General features: G+C 56.3%; 2 protein-coding genes across 3 annotated transcripts; both read right to left on the minus strand.

Annotated features, from left to right (window-relative positions):
- Positions 1-6,068: 6,068 nt before the first annotated feature.
- On the minus strand, positions 6,069-7,542 carry Gp1bb (glycoprotein Ib platelet subunit beta). The gene is given in 6 exon segments (XM_076858957.1): positions 6,069-7,137; positions 7,139-7,196; positions 7,198-7,272; positions 7,274-7,294; positions 7,296-7,345; positions 7,348-7,542. Coding segments are annotated over 6 exon segments (1,194 nt in total). The 3' UTR covers positions 6,069-6,342.
- On the minus strand, positions 7,450-16,244 carry Septin5 (septin 5). Of its 2 annotated transcripts, XM_076859083.1 has the most exons (12): positions 16,107-16,244; positions 15,941-15,951; positions 11,195-11,291; positions 11,001-11,087; positions 10,611-10,734; positions 10,369-10,503; positions 10,124-10,241; positions 9,916-10,017; positions 9,103-9,199; positions 8,883-9,018; positions 8,548-8,650; positions 7,450-8,426 (listed from the first exon to the last, which is right to left on the minus strand). In XM_076859083.1, the coding sequence occupies exons 1-12, from the start codon at positions 16,147-16,149 to the stop codon at positions 8,370-8,372; spliced, it is 1,110 nt and encodes a 369-aa protein (XP_076715198.1). In that variant the 5' UTR covers positions 16,150-16,244; the 3' UTR covers positions 7,450-8,369. The 2 variants fall into 2 exon arrangements, with proteins under 2 accessions (XP_076715198.1, XP_076715271.1); XM_076859156.1 differs by lacking the exons at positions 15,941-15,951; positions 16,107-16,244 and adding an exon at positions 11,967-12,589.
- Positions 16,245-18,795: the final 2,551 nt, after the last annotated feature.

Genomic DNA, 18,795 nt, shown 5'->3' on the forward strand with positions numbered 1-18,795 from the left:
CTGTCTCTGGCCTGCGTTCCTGGTGCTTTCTGGACCTTGCCCCTCAGGCCATACTCCTGCAGATAAGGCAGTCCACATGCAAGATCACCCTTAGTGGGCAATAGGGGTACAGGCAGGCATGCTGGGACAGGCAGCTGTCAGGGCTCTTGTCCTCCCCAGTTCTGTTCAGACAGAAGTCTCTTTCTCGGCATTTGCGAAGACTGGCTGGAATTCTTCAAGAGCATCTTTAAATAAACAAAGCATAGAGAAAAGCACCCCCTCCCCATACAAATCACATCAAAATAGATTTCCATACAGACACCCGAGCAGCACTCTGTCTTTGGCCTGCCCACAAGCACCTCCTTGAAGTTCCTCCTCCTTCTGGTAGTCCCCAGAGGCCCAGGGTCATAGTTGCTCCTGCACAACCCAAAGCAGAGGTGCTAACATTGTGTGGGGATCCCCACCCCCCATCTCAATGGCCTTCTAGCCCCAGAGAGTGACCTTCTCAGGGTTGAGCCTACCAGATCTATCCATACCACCCAGCCATCAAGGGGGGCCTATTTCCCCAGAGTCTGCCCACATGTCCTAGGATTCATCAGGTAAAACTGGCAGGATTCCCTTCCAGCTCCTCAAGGATTTTTTTATCCACTGGGGGTACAGTGGCCTTATAGGACTGGCCCCAGGGTCCTGGGCAACCCAGAAGGAGACAAAGCCACTCCTTGGGGGTAGTCAGGGCAGGCTGGTGCCTGCAGAAGGTGTTCCTGCACCCCTCCCTTGGCGGTAATGGATCCGGCAGTCCCAGGGCCTCTTGATTTGTCTGACATGCTTAAACAAACCCAGGTAGGTGAGTCCTTCAGGGACATCATAGAGTAACAGGGATACTCTCAGTTGAAGGAGGAGGGAGGTGGACCCATCAGGAGGGGTAGACTTAGGGGCAACTCTCCTGGGTGGGGGTTTGAGGCCAAGGCTCCTAGATGCCCAGCCCTCTGCCTTGGCTGTACACTCCCCAGAGATATCTTTATGCCCAATTTGAAGCCTTTGTTTTGAGGGTCAAGGGAACTGTCCTGTGACCAGGCCTGGGCCAGCCCAGAGCACACTCAGTGTCTCTTTCAGGCACATAATCCCAAGAGCTCCAAAGGTCTTTCTAGACAAGGACCATCCTCCCCGCCAATTCCATCATTTCTTTTTTTTTTTTTAAGTTGTTTGTGGTCTTTTATTTAATTAATTTATTTATATGTGATGCTGAGAATCAAACCTAGTGCCTCACACACACTATGTAAGTGCTCTACCACTGAGTTACAACCCCAGCCCTCATCATTTCTTGAGACATGCTGAGTGACTATACAGTGAACATTTGTGTTTCCTTGTGTACAAGTGGCCTTAATGCTGCCATGTAGACCATGAGGGACTACCTGCAGGACAGATCCCTGGAGAAGGACTGCTGGGGTTGGCCCCACTGGAATGAGGGTCTGGGAAGTGGGGGTGTTGATCATACCCCACAACTCCCACTGGTTCCCTCAGTCCTCTCCCACTGGTGATGTCACACCTGTTTTGGGAGGGTGTGCATGTGTGTGTGTACATGTGTGCATGCTCACACCTGGGGCCCACCTGGCTCAGCTCTCATCACCCTTTGTCTAGAGAGCCCTCAGCATCCTGGTGGGAGGTGATAGGGAAGGCAGGATGGAAGGAGGTACAGATGGCATTTCTCCTGGGGCAGAGTGGACCTGAGGGTGGGGGGAAGCCTCACTGGAGAGGATCTGCTGACTCCCAGTTCCTGTGGGACCATTGACAGGTCAGCCCCCAGGGGTTCTCCTAATGAGGATACATCACTCCCCTGCAGACATATCCTGTCTGCTGAGAGAGAAAGAGGCAGTGAGTGTTAGCATCCAGTGTAGACAGAACTTGGTTTAGACAGCTCTAGGCTAGTTTGCCTGTGTTGGTAAAAAAATGAGAGATGGGGGAGGGCCTGGGAGATCCCCCCAATAGCTGTTTAAAGAGGGAGGGACACAGTCAAGGCCAGGCCTAGTCACCAGGATCAGTGACCCTGAAGATCCTCATTCTCCCTGGGGGTGGGGGGAGTGCTTGTGGAGTGCCCCCCTGCTGATTTATGGTCCTCCCAGGGGAGCTAGAATTATAGCTGCAAAGGCCTGGATCCCTCCCTCCTCCACCTCCCTGTTGGGGTCAGCCAAGGTTGGGGGTGGCTCTCAGCTGGTTTCCAGATGGGCTATGTGGAGGGGACACCTGGGGCCGGGTGGTGGTGTGTGGGGTGGTGGTGGGGGGATGCCAGACAATCCAGCGAGTACCTGGCTGGTGCAGCTGCCTCTGTTTCTCTGTCTTGTATCTCCCTCTCTGGGCTTCTCTTAGGTCTCTGTCTGAGGCCCGGACTCTGTCACATGCAGCTCTGCAGCCCCTCATTCCCACTGGTCCCCCCTGGGTGGGAGGGGGTGGGAACTGGTGATTTATCACTAGCCGCCTGTCTTCCATCGGAAACGCCAGGGGTGGGCGCAGACGGTGCAGTGAGCTATGGGCCCCCAGGGCTCTGCCACCCACCCCAATGTTGTTGCTCTGTCTGGGCGGCGGGTGCGGTCCCCCCCCCCTACGTGGCCTGGGCTTGGGCCCCCCAGAACTTCCCAGAGCCTCCTTCATACGGGGGCCCCAGCAAGTCAGCCCGACATTGACGCTTCCCCACGCTAGAGAAGTTCCATGAAGAACCCTAATACAGCCATTGTCCCGTGGGTGGCGGAGCCTCTTGTCTTGAATATTTGCCGACCCAGACCAGGCATCCTGGTTAGAAGCTTCGGAGTCCAGCCCTCCCGTCCCCTCCGCAGTGCACACAGCAGGGGCCCAATAAGTGTTTACCAAGCAAACACCAGCTAGAGGGGGAAGGGCGCACCTGGGATGGCCCTCTTCCCCTAGTCCCGGCGGAAGAGGTCCCTTATCTTTGCGGTTGACGGGCTGTCAGTGCGCTGGGAAGGGAAGGGGAGAGAGTCGAGCTCACCTCTTCCCTGTCTGTCAGCGGCCCCACAGCGCCCGCCTCGCAACTCCCCCGAGGGGGCGACCTGCTTTACCCTCTTAGAGCCGCCTCACGCAGCCTGGACATTTCCCCCCTCTCCTGGCCCCTGTTTTTCCGCAGACCCTGGCTGTCTGCACCCCTAGCGCTCAACTCTGCCTGCGCATGCCCCTTTGCAGGTGTTTTCTGCGGACTGCGAGCGCCCTCTGGTGCCATCCCTGGTTCGCGGCGCCCGAAGGAAGGACCGGATCAGTCTCTGTACAGGAATCTTTGCAGCTTAAGGCAACATCCACCCATTTCACAAATGAGGAGATAGAGGCTCTTAGCAGCAGGACACCCCTGCGTCTACCCTTGGGCTGCTGTCTTGCCTTGCTGGGGATAGATCTGTATACCTCTTTGATCAGTCACTTGCTGTTGGGCTGTGCTCAGGACTTGGAGCTTGTGGCTTGAGCTCCTGGGAGGCTTTGGAGCAATAGGTTTGGACCCAAAGTCGTGTGCCATGTGTCAGACCAGGCAAAGCTGGGAAGCTCCCTGTGAGGATGTGCTTGAATGGGGCCTTGAATCCGGACAGCAATCACAGGAGAGAGGGCATGTTGGGCAGAAGGACTGGCTGGCAAAGGTGTGGAAAGCCTGGATACTTGGGAGTGGGACTCCATCTAAGTTTGAGGCCTTGGGAGTCCAGTTAGGCTGGTTGGGATGCAGGGCAAAGAGCCCCTAATCCACCATCCTGAGGTCTGGATCTGTTGGGGGCTGGACAGAACCTCCAAAGGGGTCCTCTGACTTTTGCTGGTCTGGGAGGAGTCTGAGGCCAAGAAAGAGACCAGCTGTTCAGTGGAAAAGAGTCCCTGGGGCAGGTGTGTTGTCTATGAAGTAGAGGACAATACTCTGAGCAGGGGGTGTGTATTTCCCCTCCCCTTGTGGGGCCATTCAGGGGCGCTGAGCTGGGACCATCCACTTCCCCATACCATTTGGAGGCTGAAGCCCCAGGGTCAGCATGTGGAGGGTCAGCTTAGGGTCAGGAGTTGGGATTGAAGGTTCCTAGGCCCCAGCTAGTCTGCCCAGACCAGCACCCCCTGTGGTCAGCAGCTTGGCCCAGAAAGAGGAGGGGATCCTGGAGCCATGGAGTTCAGCTGCTTCATTGACTAGCAAGCAAGACTTTTTCATTATGTCTGACCACACTGATTTCATTCTTATTCCTCCAATAGTGGAGTTCCCTTGCTCTATAGTCCTACCCCTCAGGGACTCCAGGCCCACCCCTTCAGCAAAACACTGGTCCTGGAGTGCTCAAGCCTTCTGAGGAGCAGGCCTGGGTTCCTTCCCATAGCTTCTTTTAGCTTGGAGGTCACCCAGGCCCCCTAAACCATTTTCCCTAGGCCCTGAATTTGCTCCTTGAAGGCTTCAGTGAGGAGGAGAATGGGGGACCTAGGGACCTTTCTCAGCTCTGCTCCATGGCAATGATAGAAAGCTCTAGGACCCAGTAGGGAGCTCCTTCTGGGATTTGATTTCCTCTCCTGGATAGCAGAAGGGACACCTCCTCCCTGCATCATGTTCAGACTGAGTTTAGAGAGTTGCTTGTCCCTGACCTCCACCAGGGGTTCTGGGGATGCCAGAACTCACCCTTGCAGGGTAAGTTTGTCAGTTCCTTGTACAAAGGGGGTCATTATCCCTGATGTGGTGATAAGTCCGGATGGACAATCGGACAGTCAGCTGCAGTCCACAATGGGCCGGATGCCCTGCACCTGCCCACAAGGGAGGGGGTGGCTGTTGCCTCATGTCTGATCGACAGCCTGAAGATAGTATCAGCCCTATTGGAGGGCCATCCATCTTATCCCACAAAGGCTAGGACAAAGGCCATGTCAGTGACAGCCTCCCCAACCTGGTCAATGGCAGCCAGAAGGGGTTTCCTATACCCAGAGGTGAGGAGACTTCCTGTACCCAGATTTGAGTCCTATTTGGGGTCCTCAGAGAACAGCCTTTATTATTCACAGGGTCAGTAAGGTGGGAGCCAAACCAAAGGCAGGAGAGGGACTCTGTCCTAGGCACTTTCAGCCTGACTCCAATGATGAAAAAGGTGTCACCCCTCATTTGTGCACACTGTGCCCCTTGTTAGCAGTCTTGTGCTATACTTGGGTAACCCACAAAGGCCTCAAAGACTATTTGCTCAGCTATAAGGGCAGGAGAGGACAGCAGGAGACCAGGGACTGGAGGGCCCCTTGCTAGTCTGGGCAATCAAAGAGGACTTCCTGAGGAAAATGGCATGAGGTGGGCACTAGCTGGAGAGGCAGGAGGTGAGCAAGGAACAGCAATGTGAAGGGCTGTGTGTGCCAGGCAGAAAGAAGGGCACATGTACAGTCCTAGTTGGGAGGTAGGGTCAATATGGTGCAACCTGGGAGCCTGGGGAGGCAGAGGCTGTGAGGTGGTTAGTAGGGACAGAACTCTCAAGCAGAAGTGGGCTTTGAGCCTCATCAGAAGGGCCAAAGGCTGGGGCTGCTGCTGTGAAATGGGGAAATGGGATGGGGAGGATACTTAGGGGCACCTGTAGGAGCCAGGAACTGTGGGAGAAGTCCTGGATCACTCTAGGCACACCATGCCAGAGACACCTGGCATCTACTCACACTTGCAGGGGCCTTCCATGGACTCCACCTCTCATGGCCTCAATCATCCTACCCTGTATACACTCCAGAGGCTGATTCACTGACAGTCCAGGGAATTCCAGATGCACCACTGGCCCCACTTGACTATTCTCACCATGCAATCACCCCAACCTCAGTCCATCCCTGACTGTTTTGAAAGCTGCCCGTTCATCAGGGTCACTGATAAGAGACACCTCATCTTCTGAGCTGTTCTCAGAACCCTCAGAACATCCTCTTGGCCCCCACAACTCAAAAGAACTATTCCTCTGAGTGTGCTCTGAGTTTCCTTATTGTTCACAGTACCTTCACATCTACCCAGACTCCTGTAGGCGCCAGGCCAGTTCGGCTTGTGTGAAAATGTGACTGTGTCCCCTTGGACCATATTCCTGGAGTCTTTTCTGGAATAAGGGGAGGGGAATTCCAGGTCATGTGGTACAGAGACCAGCCAGATCAGGAAAATGGTTTATTCGTCGTGGAGTTTGGGAAGACTCCACAGTGTTTCAGTTGCAGCTAGGCTCCTTCATCTTTCTAAGTGTGAAGGGCACAGGGTTTCCTAACTTCGTCTTGTCAACATTTCCAACCCACATAGATCTGACCCTACCCGCCCGGTGGGTTTGGGAGATCAGGCAGGGGAGAAGACCCAGGGGGATCTTGGTTAGGGAGAGGGATCCTTGGACAGCGTCCTGTGGAGTTTGCAGGCCTACGTGCTTTGTGCTTCTCTCAGGACGCACCAGCTCCTGCGGGTTCGGCTACCAGAGGGGTGTTCAGCGATAGCCCGTGCGGTCTACGGTCTTGGGCTCTTAGCCTCCGCAGGCGGCACAATAGCAGCGCCAGCAGCAGCGCGTGTAGCAGCCCTAGGCCAAGCAGCGCTAGCTGAGCCCCCAGCGCCCCCCAGCAGAGCCGACCCCGCTCGCAGGAGGCGCGCATCTCGTCCTCGGTCAGGTAGGGCAGCAGGCGGCCGCGCAGTGCAGGGGGCGAGGCGCAGCGAAGGTCGCGGTAGGGCTCGCGCTCCGGGCGACCCGCCAACCACGCGCGCAGCGGCACCAGGCTGCAGTCGCAGTGCCAGGGGTTGGCGCTTAGGTACACCGCGCGCAGCGCTGGCAGCACATCCAGCAGCCCCGGTGGCAGTGCCGTCAAGTTGTTGCCCATCAGCACCAGTTCCGTGGTGTCAGGCGGGAAGGCGGCAGGCAGTGAGGCCCACGTCAGCCCGCGTCGCCCGCAGTCCACGAGGGTCCCTGCGCAGCTACACGGCGCGGGGCAACCCGTGGCTGGGCGGCTCGGGGGCGCCAACAGTAGGAGCAGTAGGCTCAGCGCCCCGTGTGGCCCTGTAAGAAAAGGCTGCGATGAGCTGGTCGGCCGGTGGGACACCTGTGCGGCGTCCCTGGACATCGGGATCACTGGGCCTGGCTCCATCCCGAGGCCTGTGGCCTCAGCCGCACACCTCTCCACCCCAACCGACCTAGGCACTGGTCAGAATCCCCCTCTAAGTAGGATCCAGCCCTCTCCCTATTGCAGTATAAACGAACGAAACGTCTCCCAAACTGGGTCTGTCCAAGAAACTGCAGACACGACCCCAAACTCACGGGAGTCCATGGCGAGAGGATGGTGGCCCAGCTTGCTCTGGAGCGGGAGGCGTTGACCAGAGAGCCAGCCACCTCACGCTCGCCCACAGACCACAGTGCTGCCTCCTGTACAGAAATAACCCCGAGGTGGCGTGGGCCGGAGCTGCAGCAGCAGATAGGGCGCTATCATCAAGGCCTGCTGACGGTTTGCATTTCCGCTCCCACCCGCTCCCAGGGGCGCACGGAATACTAGGACACCCTCTGCGACGTTCACCAACATTGTTCTCCTGTCACCAGGACAGGACACAGCATTCACAACTGAACAAAACGGATCATGAGATGTTGGGGGAAGAATCATGCGGGTGGAGAGATGAAGGAGGCCAAGGGCTAGGGATCCTGGCACCACAGTGCTAAGGGAGATGTTTAGGTATTGGGTTTGTCAGGGAATGAGCCACTGTCCACGGTTCCTGGAGCCCTCTAGATCGGCCCAGGATGTGGGGAAGGAGCATGGGCTGCCATAGGTCCCCTGCCCACCCTCTGCCTGCTCTCCCTACTAGCAGCCTTCTGGTCTAGATGTTTCCGAATTGCTTCAGGTGCCCAACCCTGCCTATTTTGGTCCCCACCTTGTGTGAGGTGGTAAGGGAAGCCCCTTTCTACACAAAGTAGGGAATCAGCATAGGCTGCATGGCCCATGGGAACAGCACAGAGGACTCCAAAGTGTGCTCTGCAGCACTGGATTAGGGGAACAGGCCCAGAACCTTGGAGATCCATTTCTTTCCTCTGCCTTGGTTTAGGTGCATGCCTGAACAAGGCCTGGAATCTGGTTGCTGTGACTTTCTTGGGGATGGGGGTGATCTCAGAAGTTGTGCTCAACTTAGTGCCTGCTCCCCCAAGACCAGTTGGGATGGGGCTATTGTCCAGGCCCCTCAAAAACAGATACAAATGACCTGGGAGGGGTTGATACTGAGAATAAATTAGGGTCATATGGGGTTGTGGCTCCTTGTCTCTGGGTCGGGAAAAGTCCGGTCAGGGCCCCTCTGGGTTTAGGGTTGGGTCCAGGCCCGACTGAGATCCAGGTGAATCCAGGATGGAATCCAGGCCAATCTGGGGTCCAGGGGTGGGAGGGGCCAGCCCGGTGCAGGTGGTCTATCCGTGGCGACTGGCGACGCGGAGCTGGGACAGGGGTCACTGGTCCTGCATTTGCTGCTTCATCTTCTGCAGCATCTCCTGCATGCGCCTTAACTGAGGGATGTGGAGAACCGAGGGAGGGCAGGTGAGAAAGGTAGCGGGAGAGGCCAGACCCTACCCCCACCCCTTCAGGCGGTCACATCCAGTCCTGGCTCCACCCCCAACTCCCACCAACCTCCTCATCCTTCATCCTGATGAGTTTCTCAGTCTCAGCATCCGGGGTGGGCAGTGGTAGGATGGGGATGGGACTCTCCATGCGACTGTCTTGGGTCAATTTGCTGTGGGGGGGGGGCGATAAAGGAGGGAAATGGCTGCTAGGAGGCTCAGAGTGATGGGCTGGGATACAAAACCCCTGAGCTAATTCTGGGGAGAGCAAGCACTGTGGATTTGATTTGGGGGTTAGGACAAGATTGAGCCCTGGTTGGGCATTGCCAACCAGCCCTCAGTTATAGAGACATGGCCAGGGCCAAGAGGTGTGAAGTCTGGTTCCAATGTGTGGGGATGGCTCACCTGGTCATCTGCTGGATGCAGTGTGCGCGATAATTCTCGTAGTGAACATCACATGTCACATCCTTGAGGTCGTGCATGTGAGTGCGGATAAGCATGTTGCGTAGCTTTACGAAGTCGCAGTGTGCCTGATTCTCCACTATGGGGCAGAAGTGGGCTGTGGGTGGGCATCTGCCCAGGGAGCCTTCCCACCCAGTTCAAGGTGCCCCATGCATCAACTCACCCTCCACGATTCCCCAGGGGTACAGTCGCCCCCGGACCCGCTGCCCCTTGGCTTCCACCACTGTGTTGCTGCCAATAACAGCGAAGGGAGCACTCTCCTGGGGGAGGGGAGCAAGGGCTCACGCCCAGACCACATGAGCGCAGGCTTAGTGGTTAAGGGGGAGCGAGGGGGCTAGCACCCCGAAGCACGCCCTTCTAGCATCACCATTATCCACTTCCCCCCAAAGTCAACCTGATATTGTTCTTCTTTTGACATCTTTGTTGCCCACTGCAGCCATGGTCTGTGCAGTGCACACCCTTAGGCCTCTGCCAGATTGTGCCCAACCAAACTCTCACTTCCTGACCCCTTCCACATCAAGAACCACCAATCTAGCTTCCTTCCCTTTCTCTCCCCACAGGCTGAGCCCATACCTTTGGTATGATGCCCCGTCCATGCTCTGTTGACCCAGTGGATCTCTGCCCTTGGTCTTGGTGGGTCTTAATTGTCACTCTAGCTGGGGCACCCAAAGCCACCACTCTGGGAGTTAGGGGATGTCACAGCTCTATGACAACTGGGTTGGACTCTTTAGCTGTTTACCCATGGGAAGGTCATAGTAATCTGGGCAAGGGCTTCGTGACTCACTAACATCTAGGTGAGGCCCAAATGACCCACCATCAGCCACAAAGCAATGAAGGTATAGGTCTTCTACCTCCAGGACAAACGACTCTTGCCCTCATCAGATTGGACTTGGATGTCTAGCCCTACTCTGGCTCCTGTGTGGCCTCCAGTTCTCTATCCCTGGCTATCTCCATCCCCTCCCCACTGCATATTTACCTTCAGTTCCCGGTCCTGTTGCTTGAAGTCTTCATCCTCATCTGAATCACATTCCGGAAACTGGTATACATGAATCCCAAACTTGTCTATCTCTTCCCGGATCTGCAGTGAAGGGGCAAGAGCTGTCAAGAAATGGGGCTGGCCAGCTTTCCCAGCATTCTTGGCCCCACAGTCTTTGGCCAAGTCCCCTCTGTCACAGCAGGCTCACCCGCTCCTTCAGCTTCCGAATTTCACTGGGGACCAGGCAGTCAGCTTTGGCAATGAGGGGCACGATGTTCACCTTCTCATGCAAAGCCTTCATGAAACCCACGTCCACTGGCCGCAGCCTGCAGAGAGCAGCCAGGGGCAGGGATGTGCATGGTAAGGGGTAAGGGTAGTCGTGGTGCAGTGATAGGTACAGCCATGGGAATACACTATAGGGGGATGGGCCCTAAGCCTGGTTCCAGGACATACCCATGCCCAAAGGGGGAGATGAAGTACAGGCAGCAGTGCACCCTGTTGTCTTGGATGTTCTTGCGGTTGAGGCCACTCTCATCACGGAAATACTGCTCAAACTGCTGATCCACATAATCAGTAATGGGCTTCCAGCTGTGGGTGGAGGGAGCATTAATTCAGCTGTCAGGACCACCCACTGGCCACAGGGAGGCTGGGATTGGCTGGGTCAGGGATTCATTCCCCAGTCAGGCTTTCCTCACCATTCTGAGTTGTTGACAGCATCCCCGAAACCAGGTGTGTCCACAATGGTTAGTTTCAACTTCACCCCCTTCTCCTCAATGTCCACTGTGTGCTTCAGGATCTCTACTGTCTGACTGATGCGTTCTGCAGGGGGATGGGGAGGAAGGCATTGTTAGTATGGGGCCACTCCAACCCTTTATGCCCTACCCCAGACAACCAGGACTCTTGTCCTCATCTATCCTAGTGCCTTGACCTTGGCCATACATATGACTGTGATCTGGCCCACTCTTTCTGGACTCTGAATAGGGATGCACAACATGAGAAGGAGGGTAGACCTAGAAGGGTGCTCTTCAAAGGATTATAGGATAGGGTTAGTAAATCAGTGTCAGGACTGTGTGCGGGCCACTTACCCTCAGCACTGAGAAGTTTCCTGTCCTTGTACAGGTCAGTCAGGAAGAGGCTATGGACCAGTGTGGACTTCCCAAGGCCTGACTCACCTGGCCACAGGTACAGTGAAGGAATTGAGTTAGGTATGGGTTCCCCACAACTAAGCCTGGCTGGCCAGAGGCCCCAGCCACTCCACCCAGCAACCTGGCCCACTCACCAGCCACCATAAGTGTGAAGTCGAAACCCTTCTTTACTGACTTGCGGTGCACCTGGTTGGGCAGTGTGGCGAAACCCACGTACTGCTTGTCGATATCCTGGGGGCAGGATTGGGGAAGGTCAGTGGCACTCTGGAGTTTCTCTGCAGCAGCCCAGTGCCCTATCCTCTACCCTGCTCAGGATGAGGAGACAGCAGATGGCACAGTCCTCACCTAGGGTGGGGCATTTCACTGGCAAAAATGAGGTGAGGATTTGTGGACAAAGGCCTGGAGGTGGGAAGGCTGGTGAGGGAGGTAGCAGGAAAAGGCACTCCTTCCCCAGCTTCAGCAAGAGGCTTTGCAGGGACCCAAGACTATGGGGAGGATAGGGAATGCCAGGCCTCAGCAGGCATTGGCAACTGTCTTCCCTGGCTCCCTTTGTGGTCTGAAGGTATCAGGACTGAGACCCCTCAGACACACAAGGCACTTCACAGACAGGAGAAGCCCAGGCCTCAACACTTACCTCTTCTGAGAGTACTGAGGGTGGGAGGCCTATCTGGCTCAGATCCAGCACTGGGGGTGGCTGGCTGCAGCACAGAGCCAGGGCTATTTATAGACAATTGCCTGGAGCCTTCCCAACCAAAGGGTCCCTGGTATCCACCACCAGGGGACACGCGTCTTGCTGGCCCCTACCATGTTCCGGAGCTCCCAGGTCCTGGTCAAGCAAGCTTGCACACACTGACCCACATTCCACCCCCTTTACACACACACACACACACACACACACACACACACCTTGAGACGCCTCTGGGCCTGGGTCCGTGGTGACAGCAGCTGCTCCACCAGGCGGTCCTGGGGTGCTGCCAGCGAGTCCATCGTGGCGACCCTCCAAACCCTGTCGGCCACGTTCAGACCCCAGACCAGACCGGGCCAACCCGAGCAGGGCTTTCGCGAGGGACTTACGCGTGTTACCGCCCTTAAATCTTGTTCTCGCTCCCGTTTTGCAGACTCGGGAACTGAGGCCCAGAGAGGGGATATCGCCAACTTTGGGGGCCGCTGACCCCAAAGGCCTTGCGAGCCATCCCCCTGCCTCTGCGGGCCTACCCTGAGCTGTGGCGGCGTCGCAACCTCGGCAGGCCTGGCTCCCGCACCCGAACCAGAGGCGGGGCTTCGGGGGAGCTCGCTGCAGGGGGTAGCAGAGACGCCCCGCCCGCCGTCGCCGGGAAACAGTCGCCTGGAAATTGGGCCGCAGGCGGAGCCACCGGGAAACTGCTGCGGTGGGCAGGGCCCAGCAGAGGCGAAGGGGCGGGCTGCGGCGACGCGTGGACAAGGAGCCCCGCAGTGGCACCCGCGGCTTTGGTCCAGGCGTCTGAACAGTGAGATCACAGGCAGGGGCCAGGTCCGCACGCGGATTGAGGGTGGGAGGGGTGCCTGTGGCTACCGAGCGTCGTATCCCCCGAAACGCAGCGCGGCTTCCGCCCGCCAGAGGGCGTTAGGGGCCGCTCCCGACCCACACGAAACCGAGCGCGACCCAACCCAATTCAACAAGCGTGCTCTCTTCGCAGGCTCCGTCTAAAAACCTCCTGGTGGTGGCACGAGCCCCTAACCACTACCCACCGACCCATCACTTCTAGCATTCCTGCTTCCTTGGTGATGACCTACTGTGGTTCGCACGCATGAGCTACTTGTGTGCTTAGGGAATTCTTTCCTGGCACGGTGTCCCCAGATATGCCGGGAACCCGTGGAGGACAGAGCCCACCTCTCTTGTGATGCCCATGCTCGGCCTGCCCATTACCCACCCCCAGCAGAGGCTTAGGGTGGGTGAAGGGCACAGGGCGGGTGGAGGCGGCCAGATTACATACAGAGGACCCCCTTCCCTCCAGTCTTGGAAGACCTGGCCAACCTTAGCAAAATGTCGCTAACAATGCATGCCACCACCATAGTAGCCAGCCGGCCCCTGCCATCAGAAGTGAGGTGGGAGTATAGAGTAGGGGCCACTACTCTATAAAGGCAGAATTGGAGAACTTAGGCCAGCTAGGCCTTTACTCTGGTATGGCCACTCCAGGAAACTTGTAAGTCTGCTGGGCCAGGAAAGCATTCTCTGTGGGTCACCAAAACTTTCCTTAACCTCCACCTCCAGGATGTCATCAGAATCAGTATAAGTGCATCCTGGGAATGGTGGGGGAGAGTAGGGAAAGGAGCCTAGAAAGTTTCCAGGATGACTGGGTGTGTCCCTGGTCATTGTGCCCCTGTAGAACTAGAAGGCCCCCTTCCCCAAGCAGTACCAACCCCTCCTTCTGGCAGGCCCTTCCTTCTTGGCTCCCCCAGTGGAGGGGCTGCCTACCCACTGTCCAGGCCCTGGTCCTGCTGTTGGGCCTGGAGCCCCTGGTACCTGAGGAAGAGGGTGGGTCCACAGCTGGGAACAAAGAGCCTTTCATCCCAGAGTAGGGGGCAGCCCAAGGCCCCTAGCTCTCCCAGTTTAACCACCTCCACCCCCTCCGCCAGTCTTGGTTCCCAGAAAGCCTACTCACACTACCAGCTTCCTGTGGTCCTGTCCTGTAGGAAATCTCTGGGCTGAGTCCCATCTCTATCCCAGTGTTGTCCACTTTAGACATAGGCCTCAGCTCAGCAAGCACAAAAGAGTCTGATATTTTGGACCCCCGGTCATATCCAGAAACACAGAAAGCTCTGGCCTTGGCCTCTGGCTGGGAGGAAGTCTCAATCCTCCACACCCTGATAAAGAGCCTGCTGGTCTCAGACTGCCACAGTTTCCCCAAAGGGAAGACACAGGCTTTTAAGAAGCCCATGTCAAGAGGCAAAAATTCTCACTCCTAGCTCCTGACCTGCCTGCCCCATCATCCAGCTAGGCCCAGTCAAAGCTTGTGCATTCAGTGGGGGAGTCCCAAGGGAAGGGCCCTGTCACCCTCTTTCTCTAGTCACTGAGGCACAACAAATATTCCTCAGGGCTTCCGGAGCTGTATGACAGCTGCGCCCACCTCCTCCTGGTGTCTGAGACTCTCTAGGCATTTCCATTCTTAGAATCACCCAAGTCAGTTCTGGAAGCAGCAACAAAGCCAACAGAGCCCCCACTGCTGCCTGAGAGGAGGTAAGGGGACATAGAGGGCTGACAGAGTTACCACCCGCCCCCCCCCCCCCCAGCTGCTTCTCTGAACCTCTTGTGTAGAGTAAAAAGGAGGTCTGGAGAAGCTGAGACTCAATTGGTCTTCAATGACTTCAGTGGTCACACTGAAGCTATTGTGTGCTTCTGGCCTCCCCCAGATTCACTGGGGTACATTCCAAACATTTGACCACCTGGCCCCATCTAGTGGCTCCCTCCATGTGCCTCTGAGATACCTTCTCCCTCTGAGCCTAGGGCAGGGTATGGGACTGGCTGGCTCCTAACTAACCACCAAAGGATGGGCAGATACAGGACTGAAGGGGCTTACAACTCAGCAGGAGGTGGGGGGGTCTCCACCCTGGCAGCAATAGGCAAGAAAACCTAGTTGGTGCGGAACAGCAGGTGCCCAAGCCTGGTGACTCAGAGAGCCCTCAGGCCAAGATTGGGTCACTCACAGTCCCAGGAGAAGCTGAGCAGGTTGGTCTCAGCATCCTCCACTCTTTCCCTCTCCCTTGAACAATAGCTTGGCAGCACATCTCTGCATCTCAGGCTTTGTCTAACCTGCTGTGATGGGGAGGCAGCTCTCTACTCAGGTTCCCTGGGGAGTCCCTCTCAATGAGACTCATCAGTCCCTGGGTGGGGCATGTCCCTGCCAGAAGACTGGTACTGGGCAGTCAGTAGACTCCCAGTTCACACCACGTGCCAGCTGTTCCTACCCTCCCTGCTATACCTTGGGCTAGGAATCCAGGTTCCCTCCCTGCTATGAGTGCTATGTGCGAACCCCCATCTCTGATGGGAGTTGCCATGGTTCCTGTGGTGCCAGAATTAGGCCCTTCTTTTCCCCAAACCTGGCTGAGCTCAAACCAGCAGGGCATCAGCAGGGCAAGTGAGAGCCCCTATCTCACTTGCTTACCCATTCCCCTCCCCTCTCTCTCAGGTCACAGCAGCTTGGTTTAACCCCCAGCCTGGTTGAATTTTCACAGGGGATGCCCAGGTCAACTTCCTATTCTCAGAGGGCTGGGACCAGGCCAGCCCCTTTAGAAGGTCACAAGCCTATCCGTACCCACTGGGTTTGAAGACCATTTCTGGTCCCTGGGATGACTCAGACCAGGCTTGGAGGCTCCCAGTCTAGGAAGAGGCCCAGCTACAGTCTAGAGTATATGAATTTGTGTGTGGCAGGGAGAGGAGCATAAAGGTGCAGGGGTGTGAAGTGGGGTGACCAGAGGTTCCCCATGGTAGTGGTCAGGGACCATGCACTGGCTAGTGGACCCAGAGACCCCTCTTCCCCAGCCTGTGGCCTTCCAGGACCATTGCTTCACTCAAGACCTCCTGCACATGGCCTTTGAGCCAGGTCGGCAAGGAGACGCTGGCGCTGGACCAGTGGGAGAGATACCGTGAGCCCATCCTCCCATCCTGAGGAGGGGACTAGGCTCCTGCTGTGAGGGTCAGGGGGCCAGACATGGAGCCCACTCCTTCCCTGCTCAGCTCCAGGCGCGGCAACGCCGCCCTGACAGACAATCGATTATCGCGACACGGACAGATGACGGCTGGCGGGGGCGGGGTCGTGCCTGGGAGCCAGCAGCATCCGTGCCACAATAGGTGACAGCCAGCCGGTCTTGCTAAAAGGGGAACGGCGGCGGAGCTCAGGTACCTGTTTGTCCTCTGCCGGGTTCGGGCCGGGGTCGCGGTCCGGGTCGGGTCCAGGTCCGGGCGGGTCCAGGCGGGCGGGTAGGAGAGAGACGGAGAGACACGGTGAGAGGCGGGCAGGCGTCAGGGACAAAGGCGCGCGCGGGCACGCGGGCGGGAGCCGGGCTCACCTGGGGTCGCCAGCTTGCTCTTGTACCGCAGGCCTGTGCTCATGGTGGCCGCCAGCGGGGGACGTGCGGCGGCGGGCGCGCGGGCGGGGCGCGGCGACGAGCGGTGGAGGCCGAGGCCCGGCTGCGGGGTGACCCGCCCCTCCGCGCCGCCACCGCCCGCCCCGCCTGTGCTCCCGCCAGCCAATCGGCGCCCGCCGCGCCCACGCGCGACCCGGCGAGGCTAGTGGGGGCGGGGACTGAGGCACCCCTCTCTGGCCCCCAAGCCGGTGGCCTCCGGGCGACGCCCTTGCCTCACGCGTGCAGTGCTGCGCCTGGGGCAAGCGGGCAAGACCTGCGCTGCCCCGCCCAACACGGCTGTTCCCTCTGCCCTAGTCGCCTACCTCCCATTCCTGCTACCCCTGTTCCCTAGCCTGGGCTCTCCCTCTGCTGTCTCTGGGACATGCCTGGGCCTCTGATGATCAATCCGTGTGGCCCTCCTATAAAGCTAGTCCTGGCTTTGGCAGCCTAATGCCAACCCCTGCACAATCGGTCCTACCCTACTAAAGTCAGGGGATTCACCCCATCACCATGGACTTGGGAGGCTAGTCACTTCCTTGGTGCTATCTGCAGGATGGTGTGCAGATCTGCTTAGGAAGCATACACCCTTGGGCAAGGTGCAAAGCACATGCCAAGGGCAGTTGTTTGATCCTCTTTTCCTGGGCAGTGAAATGAGATTATTTGCAAAACTAACTGAGCTGAGGTGTGGAATGGCACCGGTCCAACCTGCAGGCTCCCCAGTGCACTTCCTCACCCCAGCTGTACACCCCTTGCCCTGCAGATCCATAAGCTTTGGGGTGTGCTCCAGGCAGCCCTGCTACCACCACGGGGATAAGAGTTACAGGGAAAGGAGGGGCACTTTGAAGGCAGGGCTGGGGCCTGTTCCCCATTCACAAATGGGGAAGCTGAGGCCCCAGACCCTCAATGAATTAATGGGGCTCAGTGACCAAGAGCTTAAGTGCCTTGCATCTTCTGTGTCCACTATCATATTTTCAGATGCCCTTGCCTGGACCTCTCCAGAATGTCCCTAGGTGGCATATCTGAAGTATTCCATCCCTCAGAAAGGGACTAGGGGCCTGTGGTTACCACCTCTCCAGGCTCAGGTTCCCTTGGAGGGAGAAGGCCTGCTGCTATACCCAGAGGAGACCATACCCTTTCAAACCCAGGAAACTCACCTTTATTCCCCAGTTCCTTGTGTTCCCCTTGGTCCCTCCATTGAGTGGTGGGCTCGCTGGGTGGAGGGTGTGCTGCAAGGGCTCCTCTCACTCTCCGAATCATCCAGCACCCTGCACAGAGCTCTTTGCTCAGTAAGTGAAAAAGTCACAGAAGCAGCATTTCTGTCCCACAGTCCTTGTTCTACCACATCCTGTGGTCAAAGCTTACCCCCTTTTACCATGAACTTCCTTCAGGTCCAGAACTTTGACCAACATAGAGATGTTCCCCTTATCCAAAGCCTCAAGGCTAGATGCATTTAGAATTCAGATTTTTTTGTATATGTCATACATGTGATGCCTCTTTGGAATCTGGAGCTGCGCCTCATAATCAAAGCCATTAATATTCTTTTAGTGAAACATAATCACATGAACCAGAATAGGTGATGACCATAATAAATGGTAGCACATAAGTTCAGGTCTGACTTTGCCACTGAGTTTTGGAGATTTTGGAATTCAGATAAAGAGATGTGGACAGTTGGAGAAAGAGGATAGTCACGCTCAAAGTGCCAGACAGAACTCCTGACCCTGTACTTACCAGTCCAGAGGGGCTAGGAGGAAATCCATTTCCAAAGGCCTGGAGCTTTGTAAATGGTTCAATTGGTCAGTGAAAAGTGATGCTGGGACATTGAACATGAACTACAGAAACGATCCCTGAAAGTATAGTCTTTAGGATATTAAACATGTACGACTCCAATACTGACCAATAAGAACAAAGGGAATCTTCCCTGAAGTTCAGATGGGAGGGCAGTTCCAGGCAGCCCTGAGTCACAGGGGTTTAACTTGTCCTGTGTATAGATGGGTAAAGGATGAGAGTGCACATGCACAAAAGTAATAGGTTCAAAACAGTTCTGGAGATTGGAGGCAGAAAGGATGAGGCATACCATGTAAACAGGATCTATTTTTATTAAGGTAAGTATAGTTTAAACAATCACAGAAATGCAGTTGGGTTAAAGACCAATGTTTAATGGAAAATCAGTGTGGAGTTGATATCATAAATAGGAGTGGGAGCTACTCCTTGGAAGGATGCAGCACAGAGCAACCCTAGATTAGTATCTCATTTAAATGCCTAGGAGTGACCTGAGGCTCACAGCCTAGAAGGGGAGTCAGGGTTTTCTCCCTCACCCTGGGACTCCTGGTCATCTTGAATCCCTCTTAAGACAAATGGAATCTGAATCCTGTGCAGTTGGGAGCCATGCTAAGTGGCAGGATTCATGGCTCAACAAGCAAGGTATCCATGGGATACATTTCTTTTTTTCTTTTTTTTCAGAGGTGTACTGGGGATTGAATTCAAGAGCACTTGAAAACATCCCCAGCTCTATTTTGTATTTTATTTAGAGACAGGGTCTCACTGAGTTGCTTAGTGCCTCACTTTTGCTGAGGCTGGCTTTGAACTTGTGATTCAGTCTCCTGAGCCACTAGGATTACAGTGCCTGGCTGGG

This window comes from Callospermophilus lateralis, chromosome 1, assembly GCF_048772815.1.
Source record: "Callospermophilus lateralis isolate mCalLat2 chromosome 1, mCalLat2.hap1, whole genome shotgun sequence".
In the NCBI taxonomy this organism is placed as follows: domain Eukaryota; kingdom Metazoa; phylum Chordata; class Mammalia; order Rodentia; family Sciuridae; genus Callospermophilus; species Callospermophilus lateralis.